Source organism: Theropithecus gelada, chromosome X (genome assembly GCF_003255815.1).
Source record: "Theropithecus gelada isolate Dixy chromosome X, Tgel_1.0, whole genome shotgun sequence".
Taxonomy (NCBI): domain Eukaryota; kingdom Metazoa; phylum Chordata; class Mammalia; order Primates; family Cercopithecidae; genus Theropithecus; species Theropithecus gelada.
The window spans coordinates 59013300-59038306 of NC_037689.1; the positions used below are offsets into that span (position 1 = coordinate 59013300).

At 43.0% G+C, this 25007-nt stretch overlaps 1 protein-coding gene and 1 pseudogene across 1 annotated transcript in view; both read right to left on the bottom strand.

Moving 5' to 3' along the window:
- Nucleotides 1-3665: 3665 nt before the first annotated feature.
- On the bottom strand, nucleotides 3666-4355 carry LOC112616627 (annotated as a pseudogene).
- A 23-nt stretch (nucleotides 4356-4378) lies between these two features.
- The window catches only part of LOC112615163 (solute carrier family 2, facilitated glucose transporter member 3-like), a 22991-nt gene continuing 2362 nt past the window's right edge, over nucleotides 4379-25007 (bottom strand). Inside the window, 7 exon segments of the mRNA XM_025371838.1 lie at nucleotides 4379-4505; nucleotides 6880-7061; nucleotides 8492-8593; nucleotides 10215-10319; nucleotides 16602-16789; nucleotides 18053-18215; nucleotides 19114-19356. Of these exon segments, the coding sequence (XP_025227623.1) occupies nucleotides 4379-4505; nucleotides 6880-7061; nucleotides 8492-8593; nucleotides 10215-10319; nucleotides 16602-16789; nucleotides 18053-18215; nucleotides 19114-19356 (1110 nt within the window).

Sequence of the window (25007 nt, forward strand, 5' to 3'; positions counted from 1 at the left end):
AAAATGAAACATGCCCACTGCAATCTCTAACGTAAGGAAAAGGATATATTTCTCAGAAAAAAATCCTAAAATTTGTATGAAAACACAAAAGACATCAAGTAGCAAAAACAATTGAACAAAAAGAAAGAGAATGAAGCTGGAGATATTGCAATACCTGATTTCAAAATATAAAGCAATTGTAATCAAAACAGTACAGTAGTATGGTAGTGGCATACAAACAGACTCATTGGCCAATGGAACAGGATAGAAAGCCCAGAAATCCATGCATTTACAGTTCATTAATTTTTTACAAAGGTATCAAAAACATACAATGGGGAAAGGACAGTCTATTCAATAAATGGTACTGAGAAAACCAGTTATCTATGTGCAGAATAATGAAATTAGACCCTTTTCTCACATCATGCACATACCATGCACAAAATTCAACTCAAAATGGATTAAAGACTTAATCTGAAGACCTGAAACTATAAAATCACTTAAAAAAAACATAGGAGAAAAGTTCTGTGACACTGGTCTGGGCAAGGACTTTTTAGACATGACCCTGAAAGCTCAAGCAACAAAAGCAAAAATAAACTAAAAGGATTGCAAGAAATTAATACTTCTACACAACAGAAGAAATAATTAACAAAGTGAAGATATAGCCAAAAGATTGAGAAAAAAAATATTTGCATGCCATACATTTGATAAGGGGTTAACATCCAAAATATATAAGGAACTAAAACACCTGAATCATAGAAAACCAGCAACCCATTTAAAAAATGGACAAAGAACCTGAATAGGCACTTCTCAAAAGAAGACGTATAAATGGCCAACAGGTTCATTTAAAAAATGTTCAACATCATTGATCATTAGGGAAATGCAAATTAAAACCAAAGTGAGATATCAATTCACACCTATTAGAATGGTTTCTATCAAAAAGATGAAAGATAACTTTTGGCAAGGATGTTTAGGGAGCAATTGTGCACTGTTGCTAAGAATGTAAATTAGTACAGCCATTATGAAGAACAGTATAGAGATTCATTAAAAAAAAAAACTTAAAATAGAACAATAATCCCACTTCTGGAAATGTATCCAAAGTAATTGAAATCAATATGTGAAAGGGATATTTGCACTCTCATGTTTATTGCAACATTATTCATAATAGCTAAGATACACAATCAACCTAAGTGTCTATCAACAGATGAATGGATAAAGAAAATGCGATATATATACCAAATACGATACTATCCAGCCTTAGGAAAAGAACAAAATTCTGTCATTTGGGGCAACATGGATGAATTTAGAGGACACTATGCTAAGTGGAATAAGCCAGACACAGAAAGACAGATACTGCATGATCTCACTTTTTTGTGGAATCTTAAAAATGTTGAATTTATAAAAGTATAGAGTAGAATGATGCTTACCAGAGGCTAGGGAGTGGGAGAGTGTGAGGAAGTGGGGAGTTGCTGCTTAAAGTATACACTGTTTCAGCTAGACAGGAGTAATACATTTTGAGATATATTGCACAGCAGAGTGACTATATTCAATAATAATATACTGTGTATTTCAAAACAACTAAGAGTAAATTTCAAATGTATCACAAAAAAAGTCAAACAAATTGGATGGTGCATATGTTATCTAGTTTATTTTTGTTATTCCACACTGTATACATATATCAAAACATCACATTGTACTTAGTAAAGGTAGTACAATTATGATTTTTCCATTTAAAATAATATTAATAAAAAAGAAACAAGAGTATGTGACTCAGAAGAGTAAAGGATCGGTAGCATTTCCTAGAAACTGAATGGAAAGAACCACAATCCTTATTTTCAAGAAAGTGTTGAAGTACAGTCATGAGGAAATTTGGAAATTAATTATTGCTTAGCTAAACTTGTTTATATTGTATGAAATACCCCAAAGTCATCTGTTAGCTTTAAAAATAACTACCCATGTGTCTTTGAATATAAGATACAAATCTATACATTTTTAACTTTTTTCTTTGTAATCCACACAAGGCCCAAAAGAAACAAAATGTATGTTTTTCCCAGACACTGAGGGTTTATATGGGTGCAGATTCATTTGGTTACATAAAGAATGAACTGAGAGAGAGGCACAGTATTGAAAAGGGAACAGAAGAAAAAAGAAATACATACAAATACATGTCTATCACTTCTTTGGAAACTCTTTTCAGTACGAAATGTTTTTTTTTCTTTTTCCTACACACCCATAAAGATAAGGTAAAAGGCTAACACTTCTTTATATCTTGAAAGAAGGACTAAAGGCCACATTGAGGCGAGGAATTGGCTAATTGTGAGATAAACTTGGGGCAGACACTGGAGGCACAGTCCTGAACAAGGTATTAGTAAAAGTGGAACCTGCAATTCTCCGGGTGTGCAAACACCTCAACCAACCTCAAAATGTTAGCTTACATAGGCTTGGGGTTGGCTATGCCATATTCTGTTACACCCTTTTTCTGATGAGCTTATCCAGTCACATATTTCAATACCATTTATAGAATGATCTCGTAATGTGTTCGTTTCCAAAACTGGCATTCATTTTTCCAGCTACCTGCATGACCTTTTTGACTTAAGTGTCTAATAGAAATCTCTGATTATACATTATATGCCTTCCCCAACCCTCCACCCCAGGTGTCCCCCCTGCAAGCTCCCCAGATTTTAAAATATCACCTTTAACCCAGGTGCTCAAGGCCAAACCCCAGAACATAGGTTATTTTCCCCATCTCACATCCGTCATTTCCCATCCATGAGCAATTCTTGTTGACTTGTCCAAAATCCATCTGGAACTTGTCTACCTCCCTTCATTTCCTCAGCCACCATCACATTTCAAGCCATGCTAGCCTCTCATCTGCACCAGCTACAATGTCTCTGCCTGGTCTCCACCTTCAACCCTCCCCCACACCCCTATTCTTCAAAGTAGCCAGAGTTCTACTTTATATTCAATACTATAAACTTGACCCCCAACTTTGACCTTATATTTTTCAGCTCTTCTATTGAGGTAATTTGTTTTTCTTTGGTACCACGTCACTTTAATGGAAGAAATGATTCAATCAAAGAGAAAAAAAATAAAAATAAGTAGAGGTTTTGTAAGGGCAATATGCATGCCCAGTCCTGGCAACCACAGAAATGCATCTCCTGGCAATGGTGAAGCCAGCTTAAGTCTCAGTTTCCATTATCACTATTACTCAGAGTAAGCTTGCCAAAGAGATGCTCTGCCATGTCATCTTGCAAATACCCCATCTTGCTACCCAGAATCAAGAAATGTTAGCATTTGCATATTTAAAAAAGAAAACTTTTCATGTAAAATTAAAGACCTCATTAATTTAATCCCTGCCCAATCCCATTCCCTTCACTTTTTCCCCAGAGACAACCACTAGGATGAATTCTAGACCATATTTTACACTTTACCATGCACATGCACCCACAGACACAAGGGCCTAAGACCACCCACCCCACCCTCCCTACCCCATATATCCACATAGTTTAGAAAGAAAAGATTAATGTGTTTTACAGGGACTCACAGAATACCTTCCACCTCCATCCTTAGAGACCCTGAGCTGCATGCAGATGGAGTAGCCCTGGGTGTAGAGACTGCTGGACACCCTTTTTAAACTTGCATGGGGATTTGCCCTAGCTAGTAAAAGGTGAGAGTTTTGCAGGCACGCCTCAACTGGACACCTTCATTGCTTTGAGAACCAGATAACTTTATTGCCAACAATGGTAAAACTGAAAGGAAAAAACTGAAGAGAACATTCTGAAAGGGCAACATGCACGCCCCGCCTGGTGGCCCGACCCGGAAAAGGCACCTCGTGGCTGTGGGGCCTGTCTGGGCTCAGGTCTCTTTCTTGCTGTGACTCAGGGAGAGCTTGTTAAACAGGTTCTCAGCCAGGCCGGCTTCCGGGGCCCACATCTTTTCCAGGTTGCTCACATAGCCACCCAGCTCTTTGATGGTCTTGACCTGATGGTGTAGGTAGTGGCTCTCCAGGAAGTCGCACAGCTGGGCTCGCCCTTTTCCAGGGCCAGCTGGTGCAGCTCCAGGAGGCTGTAGTTGACGCTCTTCTCCAGGTGGAAGGCATAATCCATGGCCTCAAGCCCGCTCTCCCAGCCTTAGCGCTTTGGCTCCCTGATATCATGAAGGCAGGTGAGGCCACTGAGCTGGTTCTGCAGCCTCATCAGTTCCTGCGCATGCTCCATCTTCTCGTCTGACTGGTGCAGGAGGTAGCGGCCAAAGTGCTCCAGGGCCATGTCGTCTCGTTCAAAGTAGAAAGCCATGGACAGGTACACATAGGAGGCGTGGAGCTCCAGGTCGATGTGGCTGTTGACGGCGGCCTCGCAGTTGGTGTGGTAGTTGTAGCGCACCTGCAACAGCGGGGCAGTGGTCATCGCAGGCAGCGCGGACGGCGAACACATAGGCAAAGGCAGTAGTGCAGGCAGCGGCAGCGGTGGCGAGGAATGGTAGATGGTGAATGGCGGGTGTGTGACCGAACCGGAAGTGGGCAGTGCAGACTGTTAGGAGGGAAGGGGGATGCTTCAGGGCTGGTTGGTTTGAATGAGGAACAGACTTCAGGGGCGAGATGTGGGGCTCCAGCATCGAGTTCCATGAGTTCCACCTGAAATCTTGGCGACTGGACTTTAACCTGACCTTTTTACCTATAAAGTATTTTTAAAGTTACTTATGAATATAAGTGCAACCACTTTGAGTGAATCACCTGGTTGATTTCTTAAACTTATTACAGTATTGTCAAAATGTGATTGTTTTGTCAAATGTACTGCTTTTTGTGATGTCATTAGTTATACTTAATATCACAAAGCTTTATTTGAATGGCACATATCCTCAGTGAATTCAGCATCCATACTAATAACACTTCCCATAACCTCCTTACTCACTGCCTAGACCTTATTAACTTTAGCAACCTTCATTTTTCTCTTTCTACTCATGGTCAAGTTCCCACTTCTCTGGCAGCAGAGCACCCCCTCCAAAATATCAAACGTGAGCTTTTCCACCTTTCCATGTTTCTCACTCTTTGAACTTGTTCTTCACTCCTTTTTCTCTCTAGTATCTTAATCTTTCAGCAGCATCCTAGAAATACTTTTTTTTCAAGTCGTCCTGCCTGGACCCCCAAATGGACAATTCCAAGATCTCTTCCCTGACACGCTAGATTTACTCACCCCTTTCACCTAGATTGCAAATTTCCTCTTCTTGGGTAAGTACAGACTTAAAAGCCTTGGGTGAATTCTTAGAGAAAGCACAACACCTTCAACTTCCTTACTTCCATTGCCACTCAGTAAGCCTTTTTAAATTTAATCCTTCTTTTAGGTTCTGTGAAATGAGTCATATTAGCATTGTGAATTTAGGCAATTCTTTTTTTTTTTTTTTTGAGATGGAGTCTTGCTCTGTCGCCCAGGCTGGAGTGCAGTGGCCGGATCTCAGCTCACTGCAAGCTCCGCCTCCTGGGTTTACGCCATTCTCCTGCCTCAGCCTCCCGAGTAGCTGGGACTACAGGCGCCGCCACCTCGCCCGGCTAGTTTTTTTGTATTTTTAGTAGAGACGGGGTTTCACCGTGTTAGCCAGGATGGAGGCAATTCTTGATCTATATTTTCAGCATACTGCTACTTCATTAAAGGTATGTAGATACAGAACAAATGCAATAAGCGTTTCTTATTCCCTTCTTAGGAAGGAAGAGAGACATTGGATTCTGTGTCAAATAGACCTCAGCTGGAAGCTTGACTTCACCTATTTCAAGTTGTGTGAACTTGCATTAGTGTTTTACTCCTAGGAAGAATAGTACCAACAATGAGTTTTAAGTAATAAATTAGATGATGCATTAAACATGAGGCTTATACAGCACTTAGTTTAATGATTGCAATCCATGTGTGATAGCTATATTTTTAAAAGTAGGCTGTCCCTGAGAAAGTTGTCTAATCATTATATAAATGCTCACCTTAGTTTTTTAACTTTAGACTCTTATGTTATAATTCCAAAAGGCAAACATAATACCTTTATTTTCTTTCCTCTTACTCTGTCCTTTTTTTATTTTCAGCTAATCGCTAAAATCTCCTTTATGTTATTTCTGGTGGAAGTGTTAGAAAATGCAATCCTAAAATATGAATAGCTTTTGCAATCAATAAATCCCAAAGATTAGTCTGACAAAGTGACAAACTTCAAAAAGTAGCTTATAAAAAGGATAAACTTTATATAGACATTTCTTATATTGTTGTCCTGAATTGTTATTTAGTTTTGAGAGTGTCTGTCTTGTTTCTCTGCCAAAATTGTAAACTTCTTAAGGTCAGAATCCTTAGATTATGTCTGTTTGTTTCTATTGCAGATCTTTCTCTTCTATAGGCTTAATAAGGATGATGTCAGAAGTATATCTTATTTTAAATTGTTTTATTTTATTTTAATATAGTAGTATAGTAGTAGATACTGTTTTAAATTATTTAAAGAGTAGTATATCTAACTTTAGTCTGTTGAATACAGATCCACTAAATACTGGTACTGGCATTCTGTACTTTATTTTGAAAAATTTGATAGTTCACAAAGCTGAATTTGTTTTTATTTGAGGAAATGAAGGAATCAAATATGCAATGTGTAGTGGATTTGAGTGATCTTTTAGAAGTTTGTTACTTCCCTGTGGATACCAGAAATAAAGTCTGATTGAGAAGGTAAAATTAAAATCACATGTAACTGCCAACAGCTCATATGGCAAAGAACTGGAGAAGAAGCATGCATAATGATTATTTTAAACAAATACTTAATTCATTGGCAAGCTAGAGCTTACAAGGGCCCAAACCTAAGTTATGAATTTAAAAGACAATAAATAATTCTAAATTTTTCTTCTCTGGTGTTTACATAGTTGGGCTGATACCTTCCTACCCTTACCCTGAAGGGGTGGGCCCGTTTCTCGTCACGTGGCTAGCCACTGCCATCGCAGCTGGGCGGGGGCCCTGGCTGAAGAGTTCGGCCACAATAAACCAGGGAATGGGGCCTGGTCCAATTTCAAAAAAGGCCACAAAGACCAAGATAGCCCCAATACAGACAAAGCTCATCCCATTATAGTTATCCTGTAAGAGGAAGGAACAGAGAAAATTAAATTTAAAGACAGTGTAACCCAGAATCTAGGTTCCCAGAGGCAACTAATGGCAAGCTCCTCCTGTCTCTGACGTACAATACAATGAGTGGCTGTGGAATCAATAGGCTTGGATTTATTTCTGTTTTTATTTTTTGAGACAGGGTCTTACTCTGTTGCCCAGGCTAGAGTGCAGTGGTGCTAGAACAGCTCATTGCATCATTGATCTTCTGGGCTTAAGCAATCCTCCCACCTCAGCCTCTCAAATAGCTGGGACTTCAGGCATGTGCCACCACACGTGGCTAATTAAAACACAATATTTTGTTTTTCTTTTGGCTGGGCACTGTGGCTCACGTCTATAGTCCCAGCACTTTGGGAGGGTGAAGTGAGGGATTATTTGAGGTCAGGAGTTGGAAACCAGCCTGGCCAACATGGTGAAACCCTGTCTCTACTAAAAAACACAAAAATTAGCTGGGTGTGGTGGCGCATGCCTGTAATCCCAGCTACCAGGGAGACTGAGGCAGGAGAGTCAATTAAGCCTGGGAGGCAGAGATTGCAGCAAGCCGAGATGGCGACATTACACTCCAGCCTGGGTGACAGAGCAAGACCCTGTCTCAAGAAACAAACAAAAAAATATATACTTTTTTTTTTTTAGAGACAGTTTCTTGTCATGTTGCCTAGGCTGGTCTTGAACTTCTGGGCTCAAGCAATCCTCTCACCTTGGCCTCCCAAAGTGTTAAGATGACAGGAATGAAGCACTGCGCCCAGCCAGGCTTGAATTTTTGAATCCCATCTATGTGATCTCATATATATCACTTTGTACTGAGACCTTGTCATCATCTATAAAGTGTGATTACCTTGATATTATTTTAAGAATTAAATTAGGCCAGGCATGGTGGCTCATGCCTGTAATCCCAGCACTTTGGGAGACCGAGGCAGGTGGATCATCTGAGGTCGGGAGCTCGAGACCAGTCTGACCAACATGGAGAAACCCCGTCTCTACTAAAAATACAAAATTAGCTGGGCGTGGTGGCGCATGCCAGTAATCCTAGCTACTGGGGAGGCTGACACGGGAGAATCACTTGAACCCAGGAGGCAGAGGTTACGGTGAGCCAAGATTGCACCACTGCACTCCAGCCTGGTCAACAAGAGCAAAATTCTGTCTCAAACAAACAAACAAAGAATTAAATTAGATAATTTATTTTATAGACTGTAACAATGTTCTATAAATGTAAGGATTCTAACAGTTTATCTCCAGTTCTCTGAAGACCCACGTTTCTTAAAAACTCTGGGTGTCCTGCTTCTCTCCTCTGACTTTATTGACAAACTGCAACCTTAACAACCCACCCCTTGTGTCACAGAAGTCAACTGTAACCTCTCCTCCTTTCCCCCTCCCTCGCTTTTCTTCACTCAAAGAGCACTCACCTTTAATAACAAAGAAACAGTCATGAGCATGGAACAAACAGCCATCCCTCCAAGGCCTGTCATATGCAGAGTCCTTCTTCCTGCCCTTTCCACCAGAAATAGCTGGAAGAAGAATATGACATGAAACTTCAGTTTTCCTTTCCATGAAAACAGTGTCTGAGCTACTTGAAATCTGCCTTACCAACAGCAGGACACTTGTTACGGATACACCTCCTGTGATTTATGATTTTATATACATACATATTGTGTTCCATTCACAGGTCCTGGCTCAAAATCCCCCTAGCCCTTGGTAGAGTCTTTTGTCATAATGTTGGGATGCCGCAGGCCTCAGAAAATAGAATTCTTCTCTGACTTTCTCCTGCCCTCCCACTTGGCAGCATGCTAATCTGACTGCGGGTCATAAAACCCTCATTTCAGAGAGGGTTCTGCCCTACCCCCTAGAGGAAGAAACGCTACAGAGAGGCCGAAATAATCCAAACAGACAGGCCTGGCTGGGTTCAGATCATTCCCTTTTTGTCCAATCACGTTTCAAAACAGTTGTCCATGCTTCAATCATAGAGAACCAATTAAGTCTGCATAAAAGGCCCAAAAGGCAGGGTGTGGGGAGCTTGCAGATATCTGAACCCGTGGAAGCTGACAGGAAGGTCAGCAACAAATCATCTATGTGCTAGGAGTGTACCCCAACTCCACGGAGACAGAGGCTCCCACGCTCAGGGTCCCTCCAGACCTCGCCCTGTGAATCTCTTCATCTGGTTGTTTATTTCTGTGCTTTAAAATATCCTTTAAATCAAACCAGGAAACATTTTCCCTGAGTTCTGTGAGCCACTGTAGCCAATTAATCCAACCCAAAGAGGGCGTGGTGGGAATCCCGATCTATAGCTGGTGGGTCAGAAGCACAGGTAAATAACCTGGAGCTTGTGATGGGCATCAGGAGTTGGGGGCAGTCTTGGGAACTGTGCCACCAACCTGTGAGATCCGATGCTATCTCCAGGTAGCGTCAGAATTAAATCACAGGACACCTAGATGGTGTCCACTGCAGAACTGATTGCTTACGTAATGGGGACAAATCCTTAAATATTTTGGGGGTCACAGAAATCTTCTGTTACTATTATTGTTTCAGTGTAAAAACAGGAAAAACAGTTTGAAAGTTTTTCCAAACACCTCTCCTCCAATTCCAAGTTCAAAGCATACTCCATAGTCCCTTCTATACTTCCTCTTTTCCCATCCATCCCATATTTGCTTGAAGAGTGAAGACTACATTCAGCATTTAATGTATCTCTTTTTTCCAAAGGAAAATTAAACAATAGTCTGGGCATGGTGGCTCACACCTGTAATCCCAGCACTTTGGGAGGCCAAGGCAGGCGGATCACCAGAGGTTAGGAGTTCAAGACCAGCCTGGCCAACATAGCAAAACCCCGTCTCTACTAAAAATACAAAAACGAGTTAGGCGTGGTGGCGCACGCCTGTAGTCCGAGCTACTCGGGGAGGCTGAGGCAGGAGAATCACTTGAACCCAGGAGGTGGAGGTTGCAGTGAGCTGAGATCATGCCACTGTACTCTAGCCTGGGCAACAGAGCAAGACTCTGTCTCAAAAAAATTAAAAAAATAAAAATAAACAACAAAAAAGGTGTGACTAAATAATGATGGAACTGTGCAATCCATCTTTGAACATCTGTAGCAAGGATTCTTTTCTTCCCCCAAAATTATCAAACCATCCAACTTACAGAAACTACAGTGAAGACAGTATTAACCACACCCACGCCGATGGTGGCATAGATGGGCTCTTCAACACCTGCATCCTTGAAGATTCCTGATGATTAATAGAACACCTAGTAGAAAAGAAAACATGCAACTTTGATACAAACTTCATACCAGTTACACAGAACCCTCAAAAAATACTTAAGGCTGAATGTGGTTGCACAGGCCTATAATCCCAGCACTTTGGGAGGCCGAGGCAAGCAGATCACCTGAGGTCAGGAGTTCAAGATCAGCCTGGCCAATATGGTGAAACCCCTTCTCTACTAAAAATACAAATATTAGCCAGGCATGATGGGGCACACCTGTAGTCCCAGCTTCTCGGGAGGCCAGACAGAGCGAGACTCTGTCTCCATAAAATAAAATTTAAAAAATACTTAAAAGTCCCAGGAGGTAAGAAGTCCTTATGGTTTTTGTTCAATCCTAATATCCCTTCTGCAAATGAATTATCTTCTGAATCTTATCTTTCTCTTTTTTTTTTTTTTTTTGACAGATTCTCAATCTGTCACCCAGGCTGGAGTGCAGTGGCACGATTTTGGCTCACTGCAACCTCCATCTCCCGGGTTCAAGCGATTCTCCTGCCTCAGCCTCCCGAGTAGCTGGGATTACAGGCTCCTGCCACCACGCCTGGCTAATTTTTGTATTTCTTTTTTTTATTTTGAGATGGAGTCTCTTTCTGTCACCCAGGCTGGAATGCAGCAGCGTGATCTCGGCCACTGCAACCTCCGCCTCCCGGGTTCAAGCGATTCTCCTGCCTCAGCCTCTCAAGTAGCTGGGATTACAGGCATGTGCCACCAGGCCTGGCTAATTTTTTGTATTTTTAATACAGACAGGGTTTCACCGTGTTAGCCAGGATGGTCTCGATCTCCTGATCTCGTGATCCGCCCCACTCAGCCTCCCAAAGTGCTGGGATTACAGGTGTGAGCCACCATGCCCAGCCAATTTTTGTGTTTTTTTTTTAGCAGAGACAGGCTTTCGCCATGTTGTCCGGGTTGGTCTTGAGCTCCTGACCTCGTGATCTGCCCACCTCAGCCTCCCAAAGCGCTAGGATTACAGGTGTGAGCCACTGCACCTCGCCCTCCTTTCTCTTTTTAAATGTTCTCAATGTTAGCTACTAATTTCCATTGTTCCTTCTAACTATGCTTATTCCCACTGTTCCGTTTACTCTTGCTTATGTCCACTTCACCAACTTATATGAAGGTATAATTCTACTAACTAGTTTCTTTTTTATAAGTTGAGATAGCAACTCACTCTGTTGCCCACACTGTTCTCAAACTCTTGGTCCCAAGTGATCTTCCTGCCTCTCAGCCTCCCAAGTTGCTGGGATTATAGGCATGTGCCATCACGCCCAGCTAAATGCTTGTTTAATTGACTCTTCCCCAAACCCTCAAAACATTGATAGGCACATTGATGTCTCAATTTGATAGTGAACTAATTGAATCACCTTATCCTGCTCATTGAATAAGCAGAGGTTGGACTGTATTTCCTAGGCCTAGGCCCTTTTGAAGTGTTTTATGAAATAATACCAGCTACTATTGTAATTTAATATATATTAAATAAATTACTATGTTTGTTATTTACTAGGCACCATGCTAAAATGTAAGGTTGCTGGCCGAGCACAGTGTTTCATTCTTGTAACCCCAGCATTTTGGGAGGCCAAGGCGGGCGGATAACCTGAGGTGTTCGAGACCAGCCTAGCCAATATGGTGAAATCCTGTCTCTAATAAAAATTTAAAAATTAGCTGGGTGTGGTGGTGGGTACCTGTAATCCCAGCTGCTTGGGATGCTGATGTAGGAGAATCGCTTGAGTCTGGGAGGTGGAGGTTGCAGTGAACTGAGATTGTGCCACTGCACTCCAGCCTGGGCAATAGAGCAAGACTCTGTATCAAAAAAAAAAAAAAAAAAGAAAAAAAAATAAGGTTGCTACAACTACCATAGCTACGAAAAATTGGCCATGTGCGGTGGCTCACGCTTCTAATCCCAGCACTTTGGGAGGCCAAGGCGGGCAGATCACCTTAAGTTGGGAGTTCAAGAGCACCCTGACAACATGGAGAAACCCCATCTCTACTAAAAATACAACATTAGCAGGCCATGGTTGTGCAAGCCTGTAATCCCAGCTACTTGGGAGGCTGAGGCAGGAGAATCAATTGAACCCAGGAGGTGGAGGTTGCGGTGAGCCGAGATCGCACCAGTGCACCCCAGCCTGGGCAATAAGAGTGAAACTCCGTCTCAAAAAAAAAAAGAAAAGAAAAGAAAAAAAAGAAATATTAAAATATTGGACTCAGACCACAAGTTAACAAGGGAACATTATCTAGGTTACCCAGGTTCGCTTCAGTTTGTTTCACCCAGAGTATTTGCCTCCATAGCAATATTTATTAGTCTTTTTGATGAATATGGACCTCTACATTGGGATTTACCTTCTCAAGAAATAACTCTCTAAATCTCTAAGATGTAAGATATAAACTACGTATATTTTTTTTTTTTGAGGCGGAGTCTTCACTCTGTCCCCCAGGCTGGAGTGCAGTGGCACCATCTCGGCTCACTGCAAGCTCCGCCTCCCGGGTTCGCGCCATTCTCCTGCCTCAGCCTCCCGAGTAGCTGGGACTACAGGCGCCGCCACCGCGCCCGGCTAATTTTTTGTATTTTAGTAGAGACGGGGTTTCACCTTGTCAGCCAGGATGGTCTCGATCTCCTGACCTCGTGATCCGCCCGCCTCGGCCTCCCAAAGTGCAGGGATTACAGGCGTGAGCCACCGCGCCCGGCCTAACTACGTATATTTATATTTTCTAAAACAAGATTATAATTGGCCAGGCGCAGTTGCTCACAACTGTAATCCCAGCACATTGAGAGGCAGAGGCAAGTGGATCATCTGATGTCAGGAGTTCAAGGCCAGCCTGACCAACAAGGTGAAGCTCCATCTCTACTAAAAATACAAAAATTAGCCAGGTATGGTGGCAGGTGCCTGTAGTCCCAGCCACTCAGGAGGCTGAGACAGGAGAATTGCTTGAACCTGGGAGGCAGAGGTTGCAGTGAGCTGAGATCGAGCCACTGCACTCCAGCCTGGGCAACATAGCAAGACTCTGTCTCAAAACAAAACAAAACAAAACAAAATCCCAACATATTTTATGATGACATCAAGCTTGTGGGGAAAGATATTAGGTTGGTGCAAAAGTAATTACTTGAGCAGTTTAAACAAGCAATAAATAGTTATGACAATTCTCTTTATCATAATGTCTACACATCAAAAACCTAATGTACATGTACACATCTCAATAAAACTTCTTGGGCCAGGCGAGGTGTCTCACGTCTGTAATCCCAGCACTCTGGGAGGCATAGGCGGGCGGATCACTTGAGGTCAGGAGTTAGAGACCTGACTAACCTGGAAAAACCTCGTCTCTACTAAAAACACAAAATTAGCCAGGTGAGGTGGCACATGCCTATAATCCCAGCTACTCAAACGGCTGAGGCAGGAGAATTGCTTGAACCCCGGAGGCGGAGGTTGCAGTGAGCTGAGATCGCGCCACTACACTCTAGCCTGGGTGACAGAGTGAGATCTGTCTCAAAAAAAAACCAAAAAACAAACCATCGTTTGCACAAAAGTAGGCTGGAAAAGTGATTTCCAAGCCTGCTATGCATCAGATTGATTGACTGATTGATTTTTAGATGGTGCGTACCACCACGCCCGGCTAATTTTTATATTTTTAGTAGAGACGGGCTTTTGCCATGTTGGCCAGGCTGGTCTCTAACTCCTGACTTCAGGTGATCTGCCCACCTCGGCCTCCCAAATACTGGGATTACAGGCATGAGCCACCGCCCCAGGCCCAGATTTATTTTTTTACAGACAATTTCCAACCCTTTTACACAGAGACTTTCCATTCAGCCGACTCAGGAATCCCATCCCCCATAATTCTGGTGCAGCCAGCTTTAGGTGATGATTATATGTGAAGCAAAATCCGCTCATTGACTAAATTGGGAGCCACCTTAGTCCAACAATAATTAATGTACAGGCCGGGCATGGTGGCTCATGCCTGTAATCCCAGCACTTTGGGAGGCTGAGGTAGGTGGATCACTTGAGGCCAGGAGTTCAAGACCAGACTGGCCAACATGGTGAAACCCCATCTCTACTAAAAACACAAAATTAGCTGTGAGTGGTGTCGGCTGCCTGTAATTCCAGCTACTTGAGAGGCTGAGGCAGGAGAATCCCCTGAAACCGGGAGGCAGAGGTTGCTACGAGCTGAGATTGCGCTACTGCTCTCTAGCCTGGGTGACAGAGCGAGACTACCTCTCAAAAAAAAAGAAAGAGCCAGGCGTGGTGGCTCACACCTGTAATCCCAGCACTTTAGGAGGCCAAGGCAGGCAGATCACAAAGTCAGGAGATAGAGACCATCTTGGCTAACACGGTAAAACCCTGCCTCTACTAAAAATACAAAATATTAGCCGGGCGTGGTAGCATGTGCCTGTAGTCCCAGCTAATCGGGAGGCTGAGGCAGGAGAATCACTTGAACCAGGGAGGCAGAGGTTGCAGTGAGCCAAGATTGCACCACTGCACTCCAGCCTGGGTGACAGAGCGAGAAAGAAAAGAAAAGAAAAAAAGAAAAGAAAAGAAAAGAGAAAAGAAAGAGAAAGAAAGGAGGGAGGGAGGGAGGGAGGAAAAGAAAGAGCAAGCAAGCACACACCATACTCTGAAGTGGGAGGAGTCTGTCTCTCAGAGTGCTCATGGATCATCTGTAATTTCCCACAGGTGATTTTTTTTCTAATCCTGTTTTGCAGGGCCAGGACTGTTGTGAGGCAGGTAGGGAGTTGCCTCAGGCACAATTTTTTTTTTCTTTTTTTTTCTTTCTTTCTTTTTTTTGTAATAGGCACAGAATTAATGCAAGGTACATTCTTTAAAAAGGTGCTCATTCTCAGGGCTACACTTGCACGTAGCTGCCTCACTTGCTGAGTCCCAGCTCTGCTGCTCTGGAAGGTCTCGGGAGCACATTTTTCTCCGGTAACACGTGTGGCCTACATTATCATTTCCAAACGAGGAATTTGAGACTGGGATTCATCAAAATCACCAATCACCTAGGAGGCTTTTTCTAACTACTGTGTATTTCCTCCCAAGTTTTTTTTTGTTTGTTTTGTTTTTAAGACAGGGTCATGCTATATTGCCCAGGCTTGACTCCTGGACATAAGTGATATTCCCACCTCAACCTCTGAGTAGCGGCCACCACACCTGGCTCCTTGTACATTCTGATAAAACAGCCTCTAATCCCTCACAAGAAGCACTTCCACTTCACATACAAATATCCTGGTGTGCTAGGAAGGAGAAAAGGCCAAGAACCAACTTGGATCAGGTGGATCAGGAGTTGGAGACCAGCCTGGCCAAGATGGTGAAACCCCATCTCTACTAATTTTGAGCATTTTGATGCTCAAAACAGTAAGTTTTGCAAAATGCTTTGTTACAAAATGATTTAATCTCATTGATCAAATACTAATGGAAAACCCTCAGGGGATGAAGCACAAGGGTGCTCTTCATATCCATATTTTATCCACTATCGACTAGAAGGCATAGGAGTACTCTCTTCCCGCAACCCACACTCAATAGCAGGAAGCTGATATTTGCATGGAATACAAGGGCTACCTGCCAAATGCTAGCTCTTTAAACAATCATTGCCTATTCTAGTTGTAAACACATACAGACTGGTAAAGTCAGCTCAGTCTGAAGTTGCCAGTGTCCTTCCAGGCTCTTTCTTTTCTTTTCTTTTCTTTTCTTTTCTTTCCTTTCCTTTCCTTTCCTTTCTTTTCTTCCCTTTCTTCCTTTCTTTCTTTCTTTCCTTCCTTCCTTCCTTCCTCTCTCTCTTTCTCTCTTTCCTTCCTTCCTTCCTTCTCTCTCTTTCCTTCCTTCCTTCTCTTTCTTTCCTTTCTTTCTTTTCCTTCCTTCCTTCCTTCCTGCCTTTCTTTTCTTTCTGTCTTTCTTTTCTTTCTGTCTTTCTTTTCTTCTTTCTAGAAGGAGTTCTGCTCTGGTTGCTCTGGCTGGAGTGCAATGGCTCAATCTCCACTCACTGCAACTTCCACCTCCCAGGTCCAAGCGATTGTCCGGCCTCAGCCTCCCAAGTAGCGCACCACCACGCCCAGCTAATTTTTGTCTTTTTTTTTTTTTTTTTTTTTTTTTAGATGAAGACTCCTAGTCTGTCACCCAGGCTAGAGTGCAGTGGCGCAATCTCAGCTCACTGCAATCTTCACCTCCCGGGTTCAAGTGATTCTCCTGCCTCAGCCTCCTGAGTAGCTGGGACTACAGAGGCACACCACCACCATGCCCGGCATTTTAAGTGAAATTTTGTAAGACACCTTTGACCCTAAAGTATCATACTCACAGCATTGATCCCAGAGAGCTGCTGAGAGAGCTGGAGCACAATGGAAATGATGATGGGCTGTCGGTAACTGGACACTCTAAAGAGCTCCAGCACGGTGACTTGCTTTTCTTGTGACATCCTTATACTCTCATCTTTCATCTCCTGGATGTCTTGAAATACATCCTGGGTGCCCCACAACCACTGGAGGACTGGTGAAAAGAAGAAAGAGGAAAGGATAAAGACAATGTGCTGCCCCAAATTCATTCTCCTATAAGGCAGCCAGGAAAGGGCCGCATGAGATGAGGTAATCGATAGCATCCATTCCTGAACCTGCCTTCTCACTTCATTCTTTAGGGGCTGAAAATTTTACTCAAGAGTAATCAGAGCCCAGCGCGGAGGCTCATGCCTATAATCCCAGCACTTTGGGAGGCCGAGGTGTGTGGATCGCTTGAGGTCAGGAGTTCGAGACCAGCCTGGCCAACATGGTGAAACCCCATCTCTAATAAAAATACAAATTAGATGGGCCAGGCATGTTGGCTCACACCTGTAATCCCATCACTTTGGGAGGCCGAGGCAGGCGAATCACAAGGTGAGGAGTTCGAGACCAGCGTGGTCAACATGGTGAAACCCCATCTCTAATAAAAATACAAAAAAAAAAAAAAATATATATATATATTAGCTGGCGTGGTGGCACACGCACCTGTAGTCCCAGCTACTTGGGAGGCTAAGGCAGGAGAATCACTTGAACCTGGGAGGCAGAGGTTGCAGTCAGCCGAGATTGCACCACTGCACTGCAGCCTGGGTGACAGAGCAAGACTGTGTCTCAAAAAAAAAAAAAAAAAAAAAGTTGCCCAGGCGCGGTGGGTCATGCCTGTAATGCCACCACTTTGGGAGGCCAAGGCGGGTGGATCACGAGGTCAGGAGATTGAGACCATCCTGGCTAACACGGTGAAACTTCATCTCTACTAAAAATACAAAAAATTAGCCAAGCATGTTACTGGGCACCTGTAATCCCCGCTACTCAGGAGGCTGAGGCAGGAGAATGGTGTGAACCTGGGAGGCAGAGCTTACAGTGAGCCGAGAGCGTGCCACTGCACTCCAGCCTGGGCGACAGAGGGAGACTCCGTCTCCAAAAAAAAAAAAAAAAAAAAAAAAAAGCACAAATTTAGCTGGGCATGGTGGTGGTGGCACACGCCTATAATCCCACCTACTCCAGAGGCTGAGACAGGAGAATCGCTTAGAACCCAGGAGGCGGAGGTTGCAGTGAGCCGAGATCGCACCACTGCACTCCAGGCTGGGCAACAGAGCGAGATTCTGTCTCGAAAAAAGAAAAAACAAGGAAGAGTAATCAGAACCATCTTCACTTGGATTCTGATGGTCAGGGAAAGGGTACCACAGAAAATAGGTCCAGTACCCTCATCCTTAAAACAAACCACAACCATATACTTCGTATACTAAAGAGTGAAAGATACTCCGCTTAGCATTCTCCTCTTCTTTTCTGTTAATGAGCAAAAATCTGGGACTTTCAGGGTAACATGGAAGGGTTGCACTTTGTAGGATAGCAGGAAGGATGGTGAAGCCCAATAGTACGGGCCATAGCTCTTCAGACCCAAGGATGAATTCCAGACCAAAGATCTAGAAACCACACAAAGATAATGCTATAAACCCCATACTTCATAGGCCACAAGTTCATTAAAAAACAAGTTGGCTGGGTGCAGTAGCTGACACCTGTAATTCCAGGAAGGCTGAGTCAGGTGGATCAGGAGTTAAAGACCAGCCTGGCCAAGATGGTGAAACCCCGTCTCTACTAAAAATACAAAAATTAGCCAGGCATGATGGTAGGCACCTGTAATCCCAGCTACTCAGGAGGCTGAGGCAGAAAATTACTTGAACCCAGGAGGTGGAGTTTGCAGTGAGCCGAGATCATGCCACTGCCCTCCAGACTGGGCAACAGAGTGAGACTCCATCTCCAAAACAAAACAAAACAAAAGTTCAGAAAATCATATATTATTTTACCATTGGAAAAAATAAAAAAATTGCCAGGCACAGTGGCTCACGCCCATAACCCAGCATTTTGGGAAGCCGAGGTGGGTGGATCACCTGAGGTCAGGAGTTTGAGAACAGCTGGGCCAACATGGTGAAATTCTGTCTCTACTAAAAATACAAAAATTAGCTGGACGTGGTGGTACGCACCTGTAATCCCAGCCACTCGGGAAGCTGAAGCATGAGAATAACTAACCCAGGAGGCAGAGGTTGAGCCGAGATCGTGCCACTGCACTCCAGCCTGGGGGACAGAGTGAGACTCTGTCTCAAAAATAAATAAATAAAAAATAAAAAAGGAAAAAAGAAATTGTGTTTCTTTTCCTTTCTCTACTCAACCTGCTTCTTGAGCTACTATCTATGAGCTATAGTAACAATATCTAAACTTCCATAATTGAACATATGCCAGATATTCTTCAGTGCTTTATCTATGTTAACTTTTTAAATGACCCATGAAACTAACTCTCATTAAGTATGAGAAGTTCTAGAGTACCTGGGCCACCAGAATTCCAATCACGACGCCCAGCTGGTTGAGAGTGCCAAAGGCACCCCGCAGGGCAGTAGGCGAGATCTCTCCAATGTACATAGTCACAAAACCTGTGCACAGTCCACAGAAGAGGCCAATAACCAAGCGGCCCAAGATCAGCATTTCAACCAACTCAGCTATTTTACACAGTCCCATAAGGCAGCCACCAGCGACAGCCAACAGGTTGACAATCAGCATTGAATTACGCCTGTAAGGTTAATCAAAGACAAAGTGGAATTAGCAAAGTGAGAGGCTCCTAACCTCTCCTCTTCTGTCCTCATTATTCTGCTCTTCTCCAGGTTCATATCAACTCCTTTCTTGGTCTAACTTTTCTTTTTCACTTTCTTTCTTTTCTTTTCTTTCTTTTTTTTTTTTTTTTTTTGAGACAGAGTCTCGCTCTGTTGCCCAGGCTGGAGTGCAGTGGCGTGATCTCGGCTCACTGCAACCTCTGACTCCCGTGTTCAAGCAATTCTCTGCCCCACGCTCCTGAGTAGCTGGGATAACAGGCACCTGCCACCACGCCCGGCTAATTTTTTGTGTTTTAATAGAGACGGGGTTTCACCATCTTGGCCAGGCTGGTCTTTAACTCCTGACCTCATGATCCACCCACCTCGGCCTCCCAAAGTGCTGGAATTACAGGCTTGAGCCACCGCGTGCGCCCGGGATAACTCACTATTTAGATAATTCACTCTTTGGATGCTGTATGATTAGGGTCAACAGCTTTATTTTGTCCCACATCAGCTAACTGAGGCAACACCTAAGGTCAAGATAAGAGAATTGTCATAGGTGCTGGGCTTTTCTCTCCCCAGGAACATCATCATCACTTCACTTTCTTCAGCTCCATCCACATGTTCTTCTTCCTCCTTCTCTAACACCTACTGAGAAATTGAGGAGGCGACTATCTTCTGGGTCAGTAACATGCTGTTCCAGAGCAAGGTTCTATTTTTGTTTGCTAAACTTTGGAACGCATTCTTAGATATTCCTCCTTCCCATGCGGGCTAGACTTACCAGGGGTTCAACAGAAATCCCTTTTTATATTGGTTCAAAGATCCCCTGAGGGTAGAGTGGGAAAGAGGAAGTCATAAATAGCCTGGCAACAATAATATTCAAGGTCAGGACATTTTTTTTTCCTCATATTTTTCAGGAAGCAAAAACAGTCAGGACAATTTTTGACAATGTGGTTTGATGGTTTAGTCTTCCGAACTCTCCAGTAGATCTTATAATTTGGTATACATAATAATTCAGTCCTTGAATATTAAAAAGCCTTTAGTTAGAGTACAATCTGACGAATCCAAAGCTGACCCATGAGTCAGAAATTTTTTTTTCTAGCACCAGAGGAAAGAAAAAATAATAATTAAAAAAAGCCAGGTGCGGTGGCTCAAGCCTGTACACCATTTCATGAAGCCGAGGCGGGCAGATCACGAGGTCAGGCGTTGGAAACCAGCCTGGCCAACATGGCAAAACCCCATCTCTACTAAAAATACAAAAATTAGCCGGTGTGGTGGCAGGCACCAGTAGTCCCAGCTATTCGGGACGCTGAGGCAGGAGAATCACTTGAATCCAGGAGAGGGAAGTTGCTGTGAGCCCAGATCGTGCCATGGCACTCCAGCCTGGACAATAGGAGCAAAACTTAATCTCAAAAAAAAAAAAAAAAAAAAAAAGTTATTGTAACTCTGCAATTTTCTAAATGTCAATGTTTTAGCTATTGGAAATGATTCATTAATTTGATAAATTGGTAAGTTTTTTTTTTTTTTCTTTTCATGCTGCCAAGCACTGTAGTTTGAGCAGTGCTTCTCTAATTTAGTATATGCAAAAATCAGAGATTCTTTCAAGCTCTAAATCATGGGGTGGGAAAAAAGAAAAGTAAACATACAAACAAATAAAAATCAGAGATTCGTAAAGGACAGATTTCTGGGCCCACCTACAGAGATCTCATTCCATAGGTCTCAGTGATGCCTAGCCCAATAAGAGATGCTCATCGTGGAAAAAGGAGTTGGTGGTGTCTCACATATTTTTCTGTTAGTTGAATCTTTTATTCAGTTTCAAAATTTCTTCTCATGGTAAGGTCATTAATGAAACAGCCACGAGCAAGTTAATTAAACTAGATGATAGATACATATGTTAAGATTTATTATATTGTTCACTATGTAAGTGTGAAATTTTTATTTTCTTTCTTTCTTTTTTTTTTAAGATGGAGTCTCACTCTGTCACCCAGGCTGGAGTGCAGTGGTGCAATCTCAGCTCACTGCGACCCCCGCCTCCCAGATTCAAGCAATTCTCTGCCTCAGCCTCCCAAAGTGCTGGGATTATAGGCCTGAGCCAGCATTTTTTTTTTTTTCCCATTCTCACAGGCTGGAGTGCAGTGGCGTGATTTCGCTCACTGCAACCTCCACCACCCAGGTTCCAGGGATTCTCCTTCCTCAGCCTCCTGAGTAGCTGGGATTACAGGCGTGCGCCACCACGCCCAGACGGCCCTTTTTTTTTTTTTTTTTTTTTTTGAGACAAGGTCAGGCTGTCACTGAGGCTGGAGTGCAGTGAAACAACCACGGCTCACTGAAGCCTTGACCTTCTGGGTTCAAAGGATCCTCCCACCTCAGCCTCTCAAGTAAGTGGGACCACAGGCATGTGCCGCCTAGCCCAGCTCATGATTTTTTTTTTTTTTTTTTTGAGGCAGTGTTTTTCTTTGTTGCCCAGGCTGGCCTCAAATGCCTGGGCTCAAAGCAGTCCTCTTGCTTTAGTATCCCAAAGTGCTGGGACTACTGACGTGAAGCACCACAGCTAGCTACAATTTTTCATAATAAAATGGTTCTTTTAGGGAAAAATGGATGCTTGTGTTTTTATAGGTATAATAGGCAAAATAAGTGAAGAATATGCCATATAATTCCATTTGTTATTTCTCAACTAAGCAGCTGTGGGGTCCATCTTTCCATCATTGGTAATTGGAGTGTAACTCTACCTCCCAGAGGAAATATGACTGTTTATCATAAATTAAAACTCATTGTTCAAGGCTCATTGAATTGTCAGTGTAGGGGACCTGAGGCAAAGAGCATTGTTGTTTTTAAGAGTTATTTTGCATATCACATTGAGGTACAGTTCAATATTTAAATGTAAGAAAATGACTCCTACCCTCTATTTGTTTACAAACCTTAGTTCTCATTTATGCCCCTTCCTTCATCAACAAACAATGATTTTCTACTTTTTGCCTGGTTCTCTCTAGAAGAGTAGTTCTTAGCATTCAGAGTATTCAATAGCAGTCAGAAAAATCACCTGGTTTCAATGGTAGGCTGTCATGAAAATAAAAAAAAAAAAAATCACAGGGAGAACTTTAAAACACAGATTCCTGGTCCCTACCACCAAAGATTCCTATTCAGTGGTGAAGCCCATCAATCAGCATCTCTAACAAGCTCCCAGGTGGTGCTGAGGATGCTGGTGAATGAACCATACATACTCTTCTAGGGTTGCAGAAAAGCAATAAATAAAACAGGCAAAAAATGAAAATAATTGCCCTCACAGAGCTTATATTCCAGTGATAGTAGGGAGATAAATCAGATAGGTAGGTAGATAGATGGGTAGATAGATAGATAGATACATAGACAGAATGTGTATTACTTACCTGTGTTGCCTGGCCAAAGGGTAGGTTCATATTTGGCATGTATGTCAACCCAAGCTGCACTTGACCTTTTCTAATCATCTCCAAGGCTACCTATTGTCCTATCCAAATCCTATCACTTGAGTTATTCAAAAAGTCTCCCACTGTCATCTCTGTTGGCACCCATGCCCTCCTGTAATCTAGTCCCAATGTATCAGTCAGAATGATTTTTTGTTGTTGTTTTTTAAAGATGGTCGTATCAAGATACTCCTTAGATCAAAATCTTCCTTTGGCTTTTTCTCATTCAGAGTCACAAGTCAAACTGCTGAATCGCAGAATCCTTCCTCTAGCCCTGTACTTTACACTCTGTCTTTGTCTCCTTGGGTTCTCCCATAGCACCATTAAGTTGGCCCCTAAATGATCCAGGAAGAAGGGAGGAAGTCTCCAGAATCAGGGCTTTTGCCACCAATGTTTTCTCTCTGGTTCTTCCTCCAGAAATCTACCTAGCTTTAATATGACTTCCTTAATGAAGTGTCCCCCTCCCTATTCTCCACTTGATTCTTCATTATAGCACTTAGGAAAGGTAGCTGCAGCTTGGATTGGCACACATGCCAAATGTGAACCTACCCTTTTGGCAAGAGAAACAGGTCATCTCCACCCCAGCAGTCCTGTGATACAAGCAGTAATGAAAGAAATAAAGAAATGTATATTTTTAAAAAGCATAATCATTTTTTGACACTCTGCTGGTTCACCAAGCCCTTTTGTTCATGTGATGATCAAAAACTCACTCAACAGTGGAAAACAGAAGCATATGAAAGAAATCAAATTACAAGAAAGATGTCATTGAATTCTAGATATATTTTGAAGGCATAGTTGACAAAGATGACTTTAAGATTTTGGACTGGCCGGGCACAGTGGCTCATGCCTGTAATCCTAGCACTTTGGGAGGCTGAGGCTGGTGGATCACAAGGTAAAGAGATCGAGACAATCCTGGCCAACATGGTGAAACCCCGTCTCTACTAAAAGTGCAAAAATTAGCTGGGTGTGGTGATGCACGCCTGCAGTCCCAGCTGCTCTGGAGGCTGAGGCAGGAGAATCGCTTGAACCCGGTAGGTGGAGGTTGCAGTGAGCTGAGATAGTAGGAGAAATACCAGGAGAGACCAGACGCAGTGGCTCACACTTATAATCACAGCACTTTGGGAGGCCGAGGTGGGTGGATCACGAGGTCAGGAGTTTGAGACCAGCCTGGCCAAGATAGTGAAACCCCATGTCTACTAAAAATACAAAAAAATTAGCCGGGCGCGGTTGCGGGCACTTGTAATCCCAGCTACTCAGGAGGCTGAGGCAGGAGAATCACTTGAACCCGGGAGATGGAGGTTGCAGTGAGCTGAGATCATGCCACTGTACTCTAGCCTGGGCAACACAGCAAGACTCTGTCTCAAAAAAAAAAAAAAAACACGAAAAAACCCAGAAAATAAAAGAAATACCAGGAGAATATAGACTAATTAGAAAAGATGTAATTTAAAGCATACAGTCTTTTTCTACCTGTGGTCACCTATTACTTCTCAGGTCTCTGGACTCTAATTTCCAATGACCAATTTGACATCTCCATCTCCATATAAACCAACATGATCAAATATATACATACATAGGTATCAGGCCCTGGGCTGGATATAATTAAGATGGCTACAATATGGACAAGACAGTGCCTCATGTATATTAATGTTACAGGAAAAGGATCCCGATCCAGACCCCAAGACAGGGTTCTTGGATCTAGCGCAAGAAAGAATTCAGGGCAAGTCTGCAAGGCAAAGTGAAAGCAACTTAAGAAAATAAAGCACAATTAAGAAAGTAAAGGAATAAAAGAAAGGTTACTCCATAGACAGAGAAGCTCAGAGGGTTGCTGGTTGTCTTTTTTTTTTTTTTTTTTTTTAAGACTCAGTTTTGCTCTTGTTGCCTAGGCTGGGGTGCAATGGTGTGATCTCGGCTCACTCCAACTTCTGCCTCCCCAGTTAAAGCAACACTCCTGCCTCAGCCTCCCGAGTAGCTGGGATTACGGGTATGCACCACCACACCCGGCTAATTTTGTATTTTTAGTAGAGATGGGTTTCTCCATGTTGGTCAGGGTGGTCTCGAACTCCTGACCTCAGGTGATACACCTCGGCCTCCCAAAGTGCTGGGATTGTAGGCATGAGCTACCATGCCTGACCTGGTTCCCGCCCCCCCCCCTTTTTTTTTTTTTTTTTTTTTTTTTTTTTTTTTTTTTTTTTTT